Source organism: Lucilia cuprina, chromosome X, assembly GCF_022045245.1.
Source record: "Lucilia cuprina isolate Lc7/37 chromosome X, ASM2204524v1, whole genome shotgun sequence".
Lineage (NCBI taxonomy): Eukaryota > Metazoa > Arthropoda > Insecta > Diptera > Calliphoridae > Lucilia > Lucilia cuprina.
The window spans coordinates 12,406,462-12,424,369 of NC_060949.1; the positions used below are offsets into that span (position 1 = coordinate 12,406,462).

The 17,908-nt window shown below is 28.9% G+C and overlaps 1 protein-coding gene across 4 annotated transcripts in view; it reads right to left on the reverse strand.

Moving 5' to 3' along the window:
• Positions 1 to 17,908, reverse strand: part of LOC111684782 (paired box protein Pax-6) — an 82,838-nt gene that overhangs the window by 34,155 nt on the left and 30,775 nt on the right. For all 4 annotated transcript variants that reach the window (XM_046956171.1, XM_046956163.1, XM_046956157.1 and 1 more), the window contains 2 exons: positions 11,743 to 11,908; positions 10,120 to 10,300 (listed from right to left, as the gene is read on the reverse strand). In XM_046956171.1, the coding sequence (XP_046812127.1) occupies positions 10,120 to 10,300; positions 11,743 to 11,908 (347 nt within the window). The remainder of the gene's footprint in view (positions 1 to 10,119; positions 10,301 to 11,742; positions 11,909 to 17,908) is intronic.

A 17,908-nucleotide genomic window follows, 5' to 3' on the forward strand; every position in this document is an offset into this window, starting at 1 on the left:
AATTTCAAAAACTACCAGGCGAAGAACAGAAAGGTACCAAAAAGTCCCTCTTTATGGTTTCTCACTTAATCCGGGCTATACATATATAATTACATATTTCTAGGTTCAATATTACAGAAAATTCAAAAAGTACTTTTTTAAAGAAAGAAAAAGTATCATAAAGTCCCCTTTTATAGGCACTCACATAATCTGGGTTCTACATGCTTAATTTCATGTTTCTAGGTTCAATATTATAGAAATTTCAAAAATTACTTTTTGAAGAACGAAAAAGTACCAAAAAGTCCCCTTTATAGGTTCCCACATAATCCGGGCTCTACATACATAATTTCATGTTTCAATATTATGAAAATTTCAAAAGGTACCTTTTGAAGAACGAAAAAGTACCAAAAGGTCCCTGTTTATGGGTTGTCACTTACTCCGGGCTTTTCACGTTTCTAGGTTCAAAATTATACAAAAATCCAAAAAGTCCCCTTTTATAGATTCTCATTTACTCCGGGCTCTACGTGCTGAATTTATTTTTTCTAAGTTAAATTTTATAGAAAACTCAAAAAGTACTTTTTGTAGAACGAAAAAGTACCAAAAAGTCCCCTTTTATAGATTCTCATTTACTTCGGGCTCTACATGCTTAATTTCATATTTCTAGGTTAAATTTAATAGAAAACTCAAAAAGTACCAGTCGAAGTACGAAAAAGTACCAAAAAGCCCCTTTTATAGATTCTCATTTACTCCGGGCTCTACATGCTTAATTTCATGCTTCTAGGTTTAATTTTAAAGAAAACTCAAAAAAATACCTGTGTAGAACGAAAAAGTACCGAAAAGTCCCTTTAATATTAATTTCATGTTTCGATTTCAATATCAAAGAAAACTCAAAAGGAACCAGATGGAGAATGAAAAAGTACCGGGGTTCCAAATAACACCTCATTAGCATATTTAGTGTTTCTAAATCTAAAAATTTTATCTAAACTGGATCATTGTGTTTGAATAAAATCAAATTTCCAGTTTTTACCCCTTTTGGTCCTTTTTTTCTACCCATTAACGAAATAAAAATTCTATTCCACAATGTTGCAGCATCGTAGTGGGAGCCCATTATTATGTATTTATATGTATAAGTTAATAAACCAAAATCAATGTTTCATGAACCAAAATCAATGTTTCAAAAAAAAGTACAATTTTCAGGAGATATGAGGTTACCGATTTTACCCGTTTTTACCCTTTTTACCCCCTAAACATTCGAATTTCCAAAAATCCCGTCTTAGTGGATCTATTTGGTGGGAGACCAACCCCCTGTCCAAATTTCAGCTATTTAGCTTTAACCGTTTAGGCTGTGCGATGATGAATCAGTCAATCAGTCAGTGACGTTAGAATTTTATATATATAGATTAGGTGTTGATAAAAAAATCGTAAGCTGATAAGAGCAAAGAAAAAATGTTAATACAAATTAAGGGAAAATAATAAGACTCGCAACAATTAAAGCAAACATCAGCAAGTAACGTACTCATACACATTTAGCTTGGTTTATGTATTGTTCAAGAATAACAAAACAAGAAAAAGGAAATTATAAGTTCCTGCAATATTTTTAGATTCAAAAATGTATACAACTATAAAAGTAATTTTTTTTTATAAAAATCTTGCCTTACACTACCCATTTAAGTGGTGTAGGGTATAAATAGTAAAATGTCACTAAACATTCAAAGTCCTTTTTATCGAAACGATTTTTTTTATTATACCAGCCCTGTAGAAAATGAGCAACATGATACAAATAATAACCAGTCGTCTTACTTTTTTTGTTAAATTTGCTAATTTGTCTAAATTAACTCACACAATAATAAACATTACACTTTCAATTATTTTATTTGTAGGCTGCAAATGGTGTATATGGATTGCAACCTGGTTTTGATGCAGTTGTGGGAAGAATGGAGACTAGCTCAAGAGCTTCTAATTCAGAACATGTTCCATTTGAACAAAGCATTGAAATTCAAAAATTACGGCCGGGTTCAGGTCATCTCGAAGTAATGAATAAAATGGATGGACCAATAAAATCCATTCAAATTCACGATGTAAAATTTAATTCTGATGAAATAATACTAGCTCCAGATCCAATGTGGAATCATGCATCTGTTTTTAATAAAGGATTAACTAATAACAAAAATCTTCCCATTTTGGATGAACTGATGGTAAGACTTTGCAATTATGTATGTATGTATGTATGTATGTATGTATGTATGTATGTATGTATGTATGTATGTATGTATGTTGTTTGTATGTATATATGTATGTATGTATGTATGTATGTATGTATGTATGTATGTATGTATGTATGTATGTATGTATGTATGTATGTATGTATGTATGTATGTATGTATGTATGTATGTATGTATGTATCTACGTATGTATCTACGTATGTATATAATTGATACATACTTGTCGTCGCCTGAAATGCAAATGAGCGACACTTTTGTTGCTATAAAAACGCAATTTTTTTACAAGTTGTATATCTGAATATTGGAACAGCGCTAATATTGGCGTAATTATTTTGTTTATTATTTGGGCGACATTTTTTTATAGAACGAAAATTGCGAAACATATTTCAAATCCGACTTTAGTATACATTTCTACAGGAAAATTTAAGATATAAAAACTTAATTTGACAGAATTTAGATGCATCATTCGTAAATATAATATTCAATGTCCCTAAAAATAAGTTTTAGAATTTTTAATTTATTGTTCAGCCGTTGTTGAGCTCTTTGCTGCGGTGGGTTGGTGTGCTGACGATTTCCCCGCACGGCTGCCTGTGATCGTGGTTGGGTTCGCTTCTGCTGAGGACGACGATTTTGCCGGGATCCCTGACCTGCATTCACGGGATGAAGCAGGGTGTGGTGCAGATCGCAACAGATCTGGCAAGCCCCCATCGAAATACAGCTCCCAATCTGATGGGACCGAGAAAAACAGTACTCCAATGACAATTTGCGAAACATCTTGCAGTAACGCAGCGGATGGTAGATGAAACAGACAATTCTGGATTTTGAGCTGGGTCCATTCTGGAAAGATATTTAAAAAAACAAAAACAGAGGCAGATTAAGGTCGAAAAAATTGGCTTTGGAACACATAGACACGACATTGTATGGACAAGAACAAACTAATCTACAGACTTTTCACATAACGGGAGCATGCATAATTTTACTATTGGTCGGGTCACGACGCCACTATATGTTCTAACACATTGGTTTTCGTGAGAGTAATGTATTTTTTGCAGTTTTTAAGTTCTACAAACGATTTTTTTTTTCAAAATTGTAAAATAGGCTGAAAAATTAAAAATAAAAAAATTAAATTTATTTTTTTTAAATAAAGTTTTGAAAATGTACAAAAACGAAAAAAAGCGAAAACTTCAAAATATGCACAAAAAGAGTAAAATATGCTCTAAAAACTCAAAAATATGCCTTAAATATGCTAAAAAAGTAAAATCATGCAAAATTATGCTCTTATGGGTAAAATATGCAAAAATATGCTCTAACAAATCGATGCCAAAATTCTTAAATTGGTCTGAAACGTATAAATATCTTATCCATGAGTCCATACGACGCACCACAAAAAACATGCATTTGCATATTTTGGTTTCCTTGATAATGATACATTTAATTGTCAAGAAATGTTTAAAATGCTTTAGAATTAAAGCTAAAAAATAATTCACATTTTTTACATACTATTCATAAGTATAAGGTATCTTATGTCATAAAAAGCACATGCCTTAAAAGTTGCTTGAACACCGATATATTGGACAAGCAAGGGAAAATATTATCTATATATATAAAATTCTAACGTTACTGACTGACTGACTCACTGACTGATTCACTGATTCATCATCGCACAGCCTAAACGGTTAAAGCTAAATAGCAGAAATTTGGACAGGGGGTTGGTCTCCCACCAAATAGATCCACTAAGACGGGATTTTTGGAAATTCGAATGTTTAGGGGGTAAAAAAGGGTAAAAACGGGTAAAATCGGTAACCTCATATCTCCTTAACTAGAAAAGATAAAAAATAGTTTAAAGCTTATCGTCGTTCATTTAAAAAATAAGCGGACAGGTGTCTGGTATTTTTTTCAATTTCGGCCCCTTTAGGGAATAAACGGGTAAAAACTGTATTTTGGTACTTTTTTTGCACCCCATGTATCTTTTAAACCTGTGAACATTCAAACAATATTTTTGACTCCTTCATAACTTGACGAAAAAATAAAAATATAAATTTAGTACTTTTTGGATATTCGGATGTTTAAGGGGTGAAAATTGTACCTATTTTTGGTACTTTTTTCATGAAACATGGATTTTGGTTTATTAACTTATACATATAAATACATAATAACGGGCTCCCACTACGATGCTGCAACATTTTGGAATAGAATTTTTATTTCGTTAATTTCGTACCAAAAGGGGCAAAAACTGGAAATTTGATTTTATTCAAACACAATGATCCAGTTTAGATAAAATTTTTAGATTTAGAAACACTAAATATGCTAATGAGGTGTTATTTGGAACCCCGGTAAGCATGTAGAGCCCGGAGTAAATGAGAATATATAAAAGAAGAATTTTTGGTACTGTTTCGTTCTACAAAAGGTACTTTTTATGAGAATCTATAAAAGGGGACTTTTTGGTATTTTTTCGTTCTTCAAAAGGTACTTTTTGAATTTCCTATAATATTGAACCTAGAAACATGAAATTAAGTATGTAGAGGATGGATTAAGTGAGAAACTATAAAAAGGGACTTTTGGTACTTTTTCGTTCTTCAAATGGTACTTTTTGGATTTTTGTATAATATTGAACCTAGAAACATGAAATTAAGCATGTAGAGCCCGGAGTAAATGAGAATCTATAAAAGGGGACTTTTTGGTACTTTTTCGTTCTTCAAAAGGTACTTTTTGAATTTCCTATAATATTGAAGCTAGAAACATGAAATTAAGTATGTAGAGCCCGGAGTAAATGAGAATCTATAAAAGGGGACTTTTTGGTACTTTTTCGTTCTTCAAAAGGTACTTTTTGAATTTCCTATAATATTGAACCTAGAAACATTTTATTTTTAGAGCATATTTTTTAAATTTTAAGAGCATATTTTGAGTTTTTTACGGCATATTTAAAGCGCTTAAAACACTTTTTTTAGAGCATGTTTTCGGTTTCCCTGATCATTATAAATGTTGTACGATAGATTGACGTTGTCATTAAAGTTATTTATACAGAGTTTCATGATGATACTAGTGTTTATATTTATTATTGAATTATTGGCCTTCAAGACATTTTCTCAAAAGGAATTTATATGAGATCTACAAATAATAAAATTGTCTAAAAAAGGAATTTATACAAATTATAAAATGGAAAGATTTCAAACGAAGTTTTACATGGACACACAGACGAACGGTCATAGCTTAATTGACTCAAAAGGTAATTCTGATTAATTTCGTATACATACTTAACGTGTATGACCATATTTTAGGGTGTTGCAAACATCAGGACAATTGCAAGATACCCTCTCAACTATAGTAGTGAAGGGTATAATAAATTCATTACAAATAACAGCGTTGCCAAAATCCAAATTTTGTGCGACTTTTCCCGACAAATTCCCTTTTTGCGCGACTTTCCGAAATTTTCCAACGCTGGTTGGAACAATTTTAATATATCATCATATTTTTATTTATTACATTATTGTTTTTTATACATACTATATTATGATCCAATGTGATCATAATCAAAATATGTGTCGAACTCAAATATACAGTTGCTAAAAAGTAAACAAATCTATATACCAATAAAGATAATATCACATAATAATATTATATTACAATACATGACACAATTCACAAATTTTAATTTGATTCACAAAAACATAACTACCAGGGATGGATCGATCCATATAAAATTTAGTAGAGAGATTTTGACTCGCATGAAACTTGTGTATCGAATTTCATTGCTATATTCTTATTTTTAAGCCAGTAATGAGTGTTGTAGTGATTTTCCGAAGTGGACCTTATATGGGGGGTTATATTGCGGTAGATCAATTATGAACCGATCCTAAAAAAATTTTGTAGAAAGATTTTTGCTTATATGAAACTTATGTCGAATTTGATCGCTATACTCGTGCTGCTTAAGCGGTTACGCTCGTTAAAGCTGTTTTCTGGAGGTCCACTTGTATGGGGGCTATTCGAAAAAATGAACCGATATTGCCCATTTTCCAAGCAAATACCAAGCAAACGTTAGTAAAAGAGAATATTTATGCGAAATTTCAACTGTCTAGTTCTTCCCGTGTGGTCCCTATCGTGATTTCAACAGACAGACGGACATGGCTAGATCGCCTTAGAACTTAATAAGGATCCAGAAATTATATACTTTTATGGGTCTATGGCCATTATTTTGATGTGTTACAAACTAGGGTTCTATAAATCGACCTTCGAATAATCGAACAATCGACTTTTTGTCGAAAAAAGTCGAAGTCGACAATTTTGTTCCAAAAAAGTCGATAACTCGACTATCGTCTATGAAAAAAGTCGAAAAGTCGACTTTGTAAATAAAAGTCGAAAAAAGTCAAAAAGTCGGAAAAAGTCGAAAATAGAAAGAAGTCAAAAAATTGCAACAAATAGAAAAAATATAAACAAAATTTTTTATTAATAATAATAATAATCTGGTCTGAAAAAGTTGAAAATAGTCGAAAAAAGTCAAAAATAGTAGAAAAATCGACTTTTAACTAAATGCAAAAAGTCGAAAGTCGACTTTTCATAAAATGCAAAAAGTCGAAATGTCGACTTTTCATAAAATGAAAAAATTCGAAAAGTCGACTTTTCGTTTCAACTATAGAACCCTATTACAAACCCCATCTTTTTTGATGGTGGTGGGTATTAAAATTATTTTATCAGACAGGTATACTACCGGTCAAACGATAATCGGAAATTGAGATTGTAGCCCTGAAAGTATCAAATAAGACTCGTGAGTATCACGGTACTTTTGCACTGCAAATAGTATCAAAAAAAGTACCATCGTACCAATTATGCCATTCCTGATAACTACAATATTTCTAGATAAAGTAAAATACTTATAGATATGCTATAAACTAGATGAGTCGCTTAAAACAACACACACAAATAATTAATAAAAAACTTTTTTCAATAAATTTTATATTCTAAAATTAAAAAATATAAAATAAAGGAATTTAAATCATAGTAGTAGATTCAGTGCACTAAAAATATAGGATTGGGGACTTGAAAGGCGAAGATTTTGTGCTACGCAGGCCCCGGTAATATCTTCTATTGCTCACCGATTAATCCAGTGATTTCCATGGTTGTACAAAATATCCACAATTAGGTCGAAGTGCATTGTGTCCCTAACGTTTAAGGTACGTTCAAACCTCAAATATTTGACAAAAAAGACGTGAACACTATAGTTTGTAAATGTTTTTTTGATCTTATATGATTTTTTAAATATAAAAACTATCGATATAAATACTAAATGAAAATGATAATCTCGAACTATATTATGATTAGGTGAATAAATCTACATTTATAGGAAATAAAAAAGTACATATTTTCAATAACTTTATTGTTTGTCCTTTGATATTAATGTTTTATACCTTGTTGTATAGATAATAGAATATAAATTTGGCCGTAATACTATTAAAAGTTCATTTGAATGGTACAATTTTTGATGAATCCAAAAAGTCCTATTATTTACACATTCTACAATTCTATCGATACCCGATTTGAATCAAATTAAACACTAGTAAGTTTTTACCCTAATAAACAAAATAAGACCCACCTGAGCAAAAGCAATATTTTTTGGATACCATTAATATATGTACATATTAAAATTGTATAATAATCAAAATCCGTGTTCTTTTATTGGTTGCATATTTGTAACTATGTGAGAAATGTTTCTGTTCGATTTAAATATTTTTGTATAAATGACGCCCTAATATCCACAAACATACGCAACAGAAATCACTTTTAAAGAGTTCTTAAACATTTAAAAACTATTAACAACGTTTTCGGTTATAACAATTTTTTATAGCCCTTTTAATCCCCTTCCTTTTTCCAGTTGATTTATTTTTTTTAATTTTACCACATTATATACATACATATATTTCATTCTTGAAACAACGGCAAGGGGTTGGTTAACAGTACAGTGAATACCGTCAGTATGCTTCGCTATCTGCTTAGTGTATTTAAACTTGCTACTTTTTGTCTGGAATAAATCGGTAAAAAAATTAAAATCTTGACTATGGCGCACAATTGACAAATATTTTTTAAGCTTAATTTGAAACAAAAAAAGTAAACAACAACAATAACAGTATGTGTATTAATAGACGGCCGAAATTATCAAAGAAATAAAATATCGTTCCCAAAAATATTGTGTACAAAAATGACAAATGCAATCTAAGAATAAGGGATGTTTCATCATCTTCATAATTTTTTAATACACAACCTTTCTTTTTTTCTTTATTTAGTAATAAGAACGAAAAGAAAAAAATCTTACGCATGAACTAGTTCAAATGTCCCTTAATATAAGTTGTGATAAAAAATATTTAATAAACACTTTCCCTTACAGAATATCAACATATTTATACCGTTAACAAGCTAAGCACAGTGGGAGCACAAAACTGATTTAAACATTATAAAATATGGTAGCTAGTTGTCCAATTATGTATGTTTAAAAATAGACTAAAAATCTACAATTTAATTTGCGACCCTACCGTTTTTTGTTTCAAAGACGTCTTGAGAAATCTATTTATAACCAAAAAAGGTAGTAGTACCTAGTTTTTCCAATTCCATTTGTAACATATCAAAATATTTGACCCAAAACCCATAAAAGTATAAACACATAAATATTCTGGATCTTTATTTGTCCGTAAAATAAAAGAAATGTTAACGTATAGATAAATACATTACGAAACTCTAAATCGATTTTTTAGCCGGAAAAGCATTGTCTAAAAATATAAAAAACTTGGTAAAGATTTACGAATACATATTGAACCTACACCAACCTTAAAGTATACCGATCAGAATCATTTTTCGAGTCGATTAAGACAACGTCCGAAATTTAATTATGACCATTAGTATGGCAATGAAACTCTAACTGTTATTTACAAATATATTCTTTTTCCAAATTTAATGAGGATCGGCTCATGTTTGACCTATACTTCTAAATAAATATTTTTTAATATATGGTCGGCCATGCCCTTTTCTTTTCTACTTGTTGTACATGAATAGGTATATATATATATTTGGTATTGCCATAATTTATGCAGAACAATATACAACTCGACTTGTACTAATTTTCACATTTTGTTCATTTTATTTTTTTCCAAATGTTTAAATGCGTTTGATATGCATTACATTTTCTCCCTTCATGAAATCACAAAAGTTTAAAAATAAGAAAAAATGAAATTAAAAAAATAATATTACCGTACAGTAGTAAATGTGACATGTCTCAAGGTCTTGTGGAGTATTTGTTGAAGTGTAAAGTAATTATTGTTAAAGGTCGTTTTGGGGGTGGACTGTCATTGACAAAAATATTAAAAAAAGAAATAGCAGCAAAAGGGGGAGGGGTACTATCGAAATAGAAGCACAAAACCACACAAATGATTATTACTTCAAACCAAAAGATTTAAGAATAGTCAATATATTTTTTATACCCTACACCACTAGGGCATTATGCTTTTGTGCTAATGTTTATTTATATAACAGCCAAAAACACTTTCTACACCCAGCTTAAAATATATCATTCGGATCAAATCACTTTCTGGATCGATTTAGCTATGTCCGTCCGTCTCTCGCAAAATCGGAAAGCTTATATAAGTATTAATAATACTTCCTAATCATAATGATTGGGAATCATTTACAAAGTCTCATTCAGAAAATGACTTGATGATAAAAATGATTATAGAATTGCATATATAACTTTAATGTAGACTTTAATCCCTCTACTAAAATTTATATGAATAGAGCCATATTAACTCCCAAATTATTAAATTAGTCTGAATTAAGATAAAAAATAAATAATTAAAATTTTAGCGTAGGGTATCAAATGGTCGGACAGGCCTGATTATAAATTCTTACTTATTTAACATAAATAAATACAGTACTTACACTTGGAATGTTTTCGTTTGTACAAACGCCATCTTGCAACAATTTATCACGTATTTCCCATGCAAATATACTTGGGCATTCCCTCTTGTAGTGAGAAATTTTCGCAACAACCTCTGCCGTAGCGACTCGAGGTTTCGAACCACCTATTGCTCGGGGTCTTATACTGCCGGTTTCATAATATCTTTAAAAATGTAAACAAATCCACACTTTATAAAAATTGTATCAAATAATATTTCTTATAATAGAACAAGTATAATTATTTACTTAATACTAGGGTATTCAATTATTCGGGTTTTTGTCTTATTCGGTTTATTCGATAAATAATTATTTGAGGTTTTACGTTAGCCGGTTGATAATCGGATAATTAAAAATTATTCGGTTATTCTAATAAAAGGAAACTAGATGTTATTATTGCTTTTAACAATAATTTTCTTCATATATACCCTGTATCAATTTTGAAAAAAGCATTCACACATGGAAAAGTTGATAAGCATGTGAAAATAAATTCCACTTATAGAATAGCGTACTCCGATTTTTATGTCCTTATAAAAGGATTTCATAGTTTAAAAGACTACAAACGAATATTTTAAATATTTATATTTTTTTTTTGTAATGCTAATATTCGCATCAAATGAAAGCTGGGAATCTGTACATTCTATCTATATTATTTACCTGTCTCACTTAAAGATAAAACGAAAAAGAAATTAAATTTAAAAAGGTTTCATTTTCGAATCAAAAACTTTTAACCACTTTTTTGTGACACATTTTCTTAAAGATTTCCAATTCTTTCTTGATGATCTTGATGATTTGAAATAAATTATATTATTTCGAAGCAGAGGAACTCAGCTTCATTTTAAATTAATATTATTACCAACTTTTTAATATAAATTTGGAATTCCATCTTTTGAAATTGGATGTTTTTTAAACTTTAAAGTCCCTTTACAGGATTATAATAGCTGATTATGAAAAACTGAGTACACAGAGTTAATACTAATGTCCACAGTTTCGTGTACGCATAGATTTTTTCATGTTTGAAAATAACTTTTGCACGGCTTATAAACAAAAATATTATTTTCACTTCTTTCACTTAAATTCTTTGTTTAGTTTTTTATTGATTTTCTATATAAAGACATTACTGTTTTTAAGATTTTGAACACTAGATCAACTATAACTGTTGCTGAAAACTTATTAGAAATACTTAAGAACACAACAATATTCCCAAAAAACTGGTTGTAAAAAAAAGCGTTTAATTATTTCCATGATTTCTTTCCAAAAATCATCAAATAAATTTTCTTTATTATAGAAAATTGATTAAGAAATTAAGAAAAGAAGAAAATTTATTGCAAAAATATTAAATTTTGTAGAAAACGCATAGTATTTTTACTGCTAAATAGTGAGTTTGAATACTCTACTTAATACCCTATTACGTTAAAGTGGAAAAAATCTGAAGTTATAATCTTCTATGTATCAGTAGTAAATTAAAGCTTGATACATGGTGGTAAATTTAATAAACAAGAAATTTTATTTTGTGAGACTTTTTAAACAAATATTTTAAAACGGTACGAAACTTACAACCACTTTCGTACTTTAAAATTTAAACCTACTTTTTGTACTGTTACTGACCTGCCCAAAATTTTACTAACACATCCATTTGAAACCTGTAAAATACGAGATATGTCACATGGTCTGGCGCCAGAGTGTGCTAATTCCACTATTTTTTGTCTAGTTGAATCTGGAAGAGGACGGCCACCAACAAATACTCCACCCAATTGATTCACACCGCTATGACCTGGAAATAAAAATATATTGAATTATTTTTAACAAAATTGATATGTATTTATTTTAAAATTTTCCATTTATTTTCTCTGACGCAGTAGAAACATTTTGAGAAATTAATTTTGTTATTGAATTAAACATTAATTGTGTTTGGGAATATATAGATTATATAGAACATAAATGTGAATAACTATCAGTGTTTCTAAAAGCTCCTGGTTTTATGGAATTACTACTTTCTAAAAATATAAAATTTTTAAGTCATGCTATAAGATTCGATATATTAATTCCCGGAAATCACAAAAGTATGAGATAGAAGTCTGTGGCTTTATTAAATCAGTAAATAAATCTGAACTGCGATTTTTTGTAGATGTCGTCACATATAAAATATTTCCTTTCCAACTAAGTGAAATAGGATATAAATGAATATTTTTAATAGTCTAAGTTATAACCCCCAATACAAATACCACAAACCTCAATATAAAACAAATGTGTATTGTATCTGATTTTTAAGTGTCATGCATTGTGGCCTTTAGTAGTGTTGTGTGTATTAGGGATGTTATTAGGAAATAATTTTATAATTTTATTTTGAAAAATCTTAGTTACATTAGAAATATTTGTTACAGTATTTATAAAAGTAAAAAATATACAAATAACTTAATATTATTATAATTCGTATATTTTAGAGGATAGTAATACTAACAACATTTGTAACTTCCCTAATGTATGTGGTGAGAGTACATAAGAATTGTCTCAACCCATTCTGTCATGCTAAAATAGCAACCAATCAAGCATGTAATGTGCTATGACAGTCTTCTCAAACTGTCAGCATAGATTATCGCAAACAACATTTGTTTTTGTGGAGTTTTTGCTGTTATAATCACCCAAAAAAAATCATAGCAACAGAAAAAATACATTTTGCTAAGACAAGCAAGTATTCGAAATGTTCTCAGATTAAAGGTATACTGTAACCATACACACATAAATGTTTGTATGTATTTGTCCGTCGGTCTCCGTTTGTCCGTTTTCGCAACCAGTACATAATTAAGAGCAGTCCAGTAATCGAATACCTAGCTACAAAAATACATAAATATATGTATCTATAGACACGTAGGTCTGTATGTAAATTATTAAGGAGATAAACAAATTTTTTGCAATTTACACAACGCACGATAATTTTTTAGTAACGCATCGTAAATGTTCTCTTAAACAGTGGTCGACAAGAAGATTATATATTGCATAAGTTCGAGGACATTTTTATGAAGAACATGTACTATTATTTTAATAAACCATAAAATAATTTTTAAAGGATCCCTAATTTTAGTCCGATTCTTAAAAAAATTTGGCTGATTTTTTATGAATTATGTTTCAGGCTATCCTGATAAACTTTTCTTAACATTATATTTTTTGGGATATAAAACTGTTTTGTGCAACATTTGCAATAATGACTCTATAAATAATTATAGTACTTACTATACCCTAATTATAGTGCTTTGCTACCCTAAAATCAATATAAAAACCCAAGATTTTGAGGTATACATAGCATACATACACTGGAAAAAAATCCCTGTCTAATATATACGAAAAATGTCGTAAATATTACGAAAGTATAAGTAACGACATTTTTTCGTAAAGTTGAGCATCGATTTTTTTCAGTCTATCCGTGAAAAATTTGAATAATCTAACAATTTCCAGAATATACGAAATTGTGTATAAATTCATGTATTTGGTGCCCGATTAAATGAATGTTATTTATTCAATTCATGAGTGGGCTTCAAGCTCCCCAGATTAGAGTCCGCCCTTCTTCCTCCAAAATGTTCAGATGAATATTAAAGGAATTTATGCAAATTTTGATGAATCTAATTCTATTATTTAAAGCACAATAAGTGGAACAATACAATGTAATATTCGAAATTCTAGTCGAAAATAAAAGTTAAAAATTTATAAATACACACCGTGGTTTTAAATTAAAAAAAAAATAATATACAATTTCAAAAAAAAAGGTAAAAAATAAATTTGTTTTAATTTTCTTGGTTTGTGCTAAAACTAAACAAAAACTGAAATATCTATCAAATTATAGGTATAATACATAAAAGCTTGTCATAAAAGACATTTTTAAATAAAATTATTTATTTGTACCTACTTATAGAGCCGATAGTCTTAGTAGCTAGTGCTTTATAATTGTATTAGTTCATAATTAAATTATATTCTAATAAAGAATAATAATACCAAACTTAGTAATATTAAATAGTAGGCCAGAAAACAATTTCTTTAAAAAATATTTAGACATATTGAAAATATATCTATCAAAAGTCAATTAAAACAATTTTTTTAGAAGCAATTGGTCAACACATTTGATCTTATTTGTAAAGAAAAATGTTTATTTTTTGAAATTAAACAGTAAAACACATTGAATAATTTCTAAAATTTTTTAACTACATACATCCTAATTAAAAATAAATATCAAGCTCCGAAATTTATCGCAAGTACTTTTTAAAACTTCATACTGTTACATAATAATTATAACAGACCCCAATACAATTATTCGAACATCAATTTAGAACAGATATACACCATCTTAAGAGCTCTCTGGTTTTTCCTCATTCACACGTACGTACGTCATTCTCTTAATTTTGTTTTTTGATTGAAATACACACAGAGAAATCTCTGATGTTTAACATGAAGATAAGTTCCTGTTTGCCGATTTTTTTCTGAGTGAAACACTTAAATAATGAAAATTTAAAAAAGTTTAATCATCGACACAAACTCCTAAACAAATATAATATCCGTCAATGTCCTGATAATATTTCCATATAATTGACATTTAGAGCACCCCATCTGAGTGCAAAACATTATGGAGGATATTTTTATACACATAACAATCTATTATTTGTTAAATTTTTAAAATATCCCATATTTATTAAGTTTTACATGCACTGAGTATATATTAAGGTCCACCTTATATCTTAAATTGCAAATAAATGCATTTCCGATGGCAATGAACAAAACTAATAGTTTATGCTTTAGTTTTTTCTAACATATATTCAAAATGTTTCAAAATCAAAAATGTAACGCTTTTTGTCATTTTATATAGAGTACACTAAAAAGTAGTACACTATACAACACTAGAAAATGTTACAAACTTTTCTTTCAGTGCAAAGAATGCAAAAACAAAAAGTAAAGTGGTGTTAGTGAGGCAAGAAAATTTTACGCTCAGCCGATGTCGGATTTAGAACCCTTACTTTGAAAAATGTTTGGAATTTTACATACCTTATTAATAAAAATTCCGCAATTTTCGGAATTGGCACTCCTAAAGAAAAGAAACAACAACGCTAAACGAAATAAATCATAGGGCCTTTGGACCCATAATGTTCTATTATGTCAACAAAAGTCGGTAAAACTTAGTTTTATAGAATTTTTAATGACCCTAGCCCCCATACAAACTCCCTTCAGAAAATGACTTGAAGGTCAAAATTCTACATAAATAACTTTGAAGTAGACGTAAATTCCTCTACCTACATTTATAAGGATATCCCCATTTTCCCCTACTCACCTTTGAGCCCTCTTGTAAAAAATCTCTTTTTTTGCAAAAAAAAAAGTAAAAATATTCCGGAATAAACAAACTGACATACATAACATTTTTAACATACTAACTGATGTAGGGTATCATATGGTCGGCTATGCTCGAATATATATTCATACTTGTACACATTAATATTTTTTCCAACATACAATGTTGTTGTTGCTTTTTTATCAAAGCATCGTCTGCTTTTGATGAAATTTTCAGAAGTTGTCTCGGATTTTTGCTCATATCTTCGTTATTTATGAACCGATTTTGCTAAATAGCGATCTTCTCGAAAGCATGTCTAACATAATTATTGAAGATTCGGATTTCGATGTCGTCTAACAACTTATTTCAACATGGCTTAATCGGCTTTTTAGCAATTATAAGTTATACTACAGAAATTACAAATGGTTCGAAGTAAAACTATAATTCATTAATTAAAATAAATAATTAAATGAATAAACAATTAAGAGTGTATAAAGCATTATACCCTTCTCCAGAAAGTATGTTGTTTTTAATCCTAATGTATATTATAAATCTTTCTGTAAGTCTGTTCGTTTATTTCTTTGTTTGTTCGTCAATCACGTATAAACGGCTAAACCGATTTTCATGAAATTTGGAACATTGGTCGATCTTTTCTTGGAGGAAGGGGAGGTTGGGTTCCAAAATTCATAAAAAAATAAAATTTAAAATGTTTAGTTTTTAACTTCGAAACTGTTATAAGAAGGGCAAGGATTTCTATTGTCTGTAGTCCGTAACTCAAAATATCTTTTAACCAGTTTTATTTTCGAATCAAAAAATTTGCTAAAAAATGGAATCGATTTGTTGTTTCATATTGCATATTTTGCTTTAATTGCATATATTGTGCATATTTCCAACATTTTTATAGCATATTTTGCATTTTTTTATAATTGTTTACTCTGTATTTCATATTTTTACAACAAATTTAATATTTACATATTTAGAAGTTTTGTTTTTTTAAATAAATATCAACAAATTTAGATTTAACTAACAAAAGACTAGGTTTTATGAAATTCAATTTAATATTTTAAAACACTATAGTGGGAAAGGTATTTTGAGATTGTGCTGCTAATTGTAACGTCAAAAACGTTGGTCCTTAAAGTAGCGGTTCAGTATCAATTTCTGAGTCTGTCCACTTGTGTGTCAATATAAAAAGATAACTTGATGAAATTTTGTTCTTACATCTCTCTCACGTCCATAAATCACTTAAAAACATTACCAAACGACAAAATTCTGAAGAAATAAAATTTATACAAAAATATATTCATTCACCAAACTTTATTAGAATTGCTATTAAGCTTTCGACTTTCAGAAATTAAATATACACTATTTAATGTTTGTTTCTTAGTCTTTATAAATGTCATTATAGAGGTCGTGGTTCCGTTAAAGTGGTATTATAGTACATAAAGCAGTCCTTAAAATCCTGTATATTTGTTGTCAAAAATTAAGATCTGAATACTATTAATATGTATTCACAAAGAATATTTTTTGGTCCATATTTTTCACATTTTTAGTGCATTTTTTCCCATTTTATAATGCATATTATAAGCGCATATATTTAATTTTTAGTGCATGAATATCCTTGTCCTGGTTATAAATCAAATAAAACAAAAATTGAACTTTATTTTAACTGTTTTATAATTTCCTAAAATCTTTATGAAAACAAAGAAGCTTTATGCCTTCCACGTTTCAGCCTATTTAACCAATGAAAACTGATTTGAATTTAGTTAAAAATGTTAAAACTTACTATTTTTTAACGTAACTTGCACCATTTTGGATTTCAGTAAAAACAAATTCCCATGTGCGTAATTTTCATAACTTCGTAAGTAAAACAAAAACCACAAATTTGTTTCAAATAATAATTTGTCAATAAGAAATAAGCTTAACTTAAGAAAATGTTGAACATTTTATGGTTTATTTATCATTCTTCTCCTGAAATATTTGTTCAATGTAACTTAGGGCTTTTTGGATTTCATATGTATATACACTTTGCACACCCTTATAATTATTATAGAAACATCGATTAACCCGTTTTTTGAATTTACAGAATAGTAAACGTTATTCTAAATGTCAACTTCTTGAAAACCTTTTCTTGGAAAATGTCAAATAAGAGATCACTCTAATATGTATGTTAGTAAATTTGTTTTTACATCCAACACGATTATTAACCAAGCGTAAACTGAAATCAATATTGCTTTTATAGAAAAATATCAAATGACCCTTTTGTTTTTTAAACCAATTTTAAATAACCTCTTTTTACCTAAATCAAAAAGTATATTGAAAATTTTGTGTACCAAAATTCACTTCAAATTGAAGATAAACATATATGCATATATTAGTCTAGCTTCAAAAAATGTATTAAAAATACTTAATTTAATAGTCGATGATATTTCTTTATTATTTTTTTTTAATTGTTGTCGGACCCGCCAA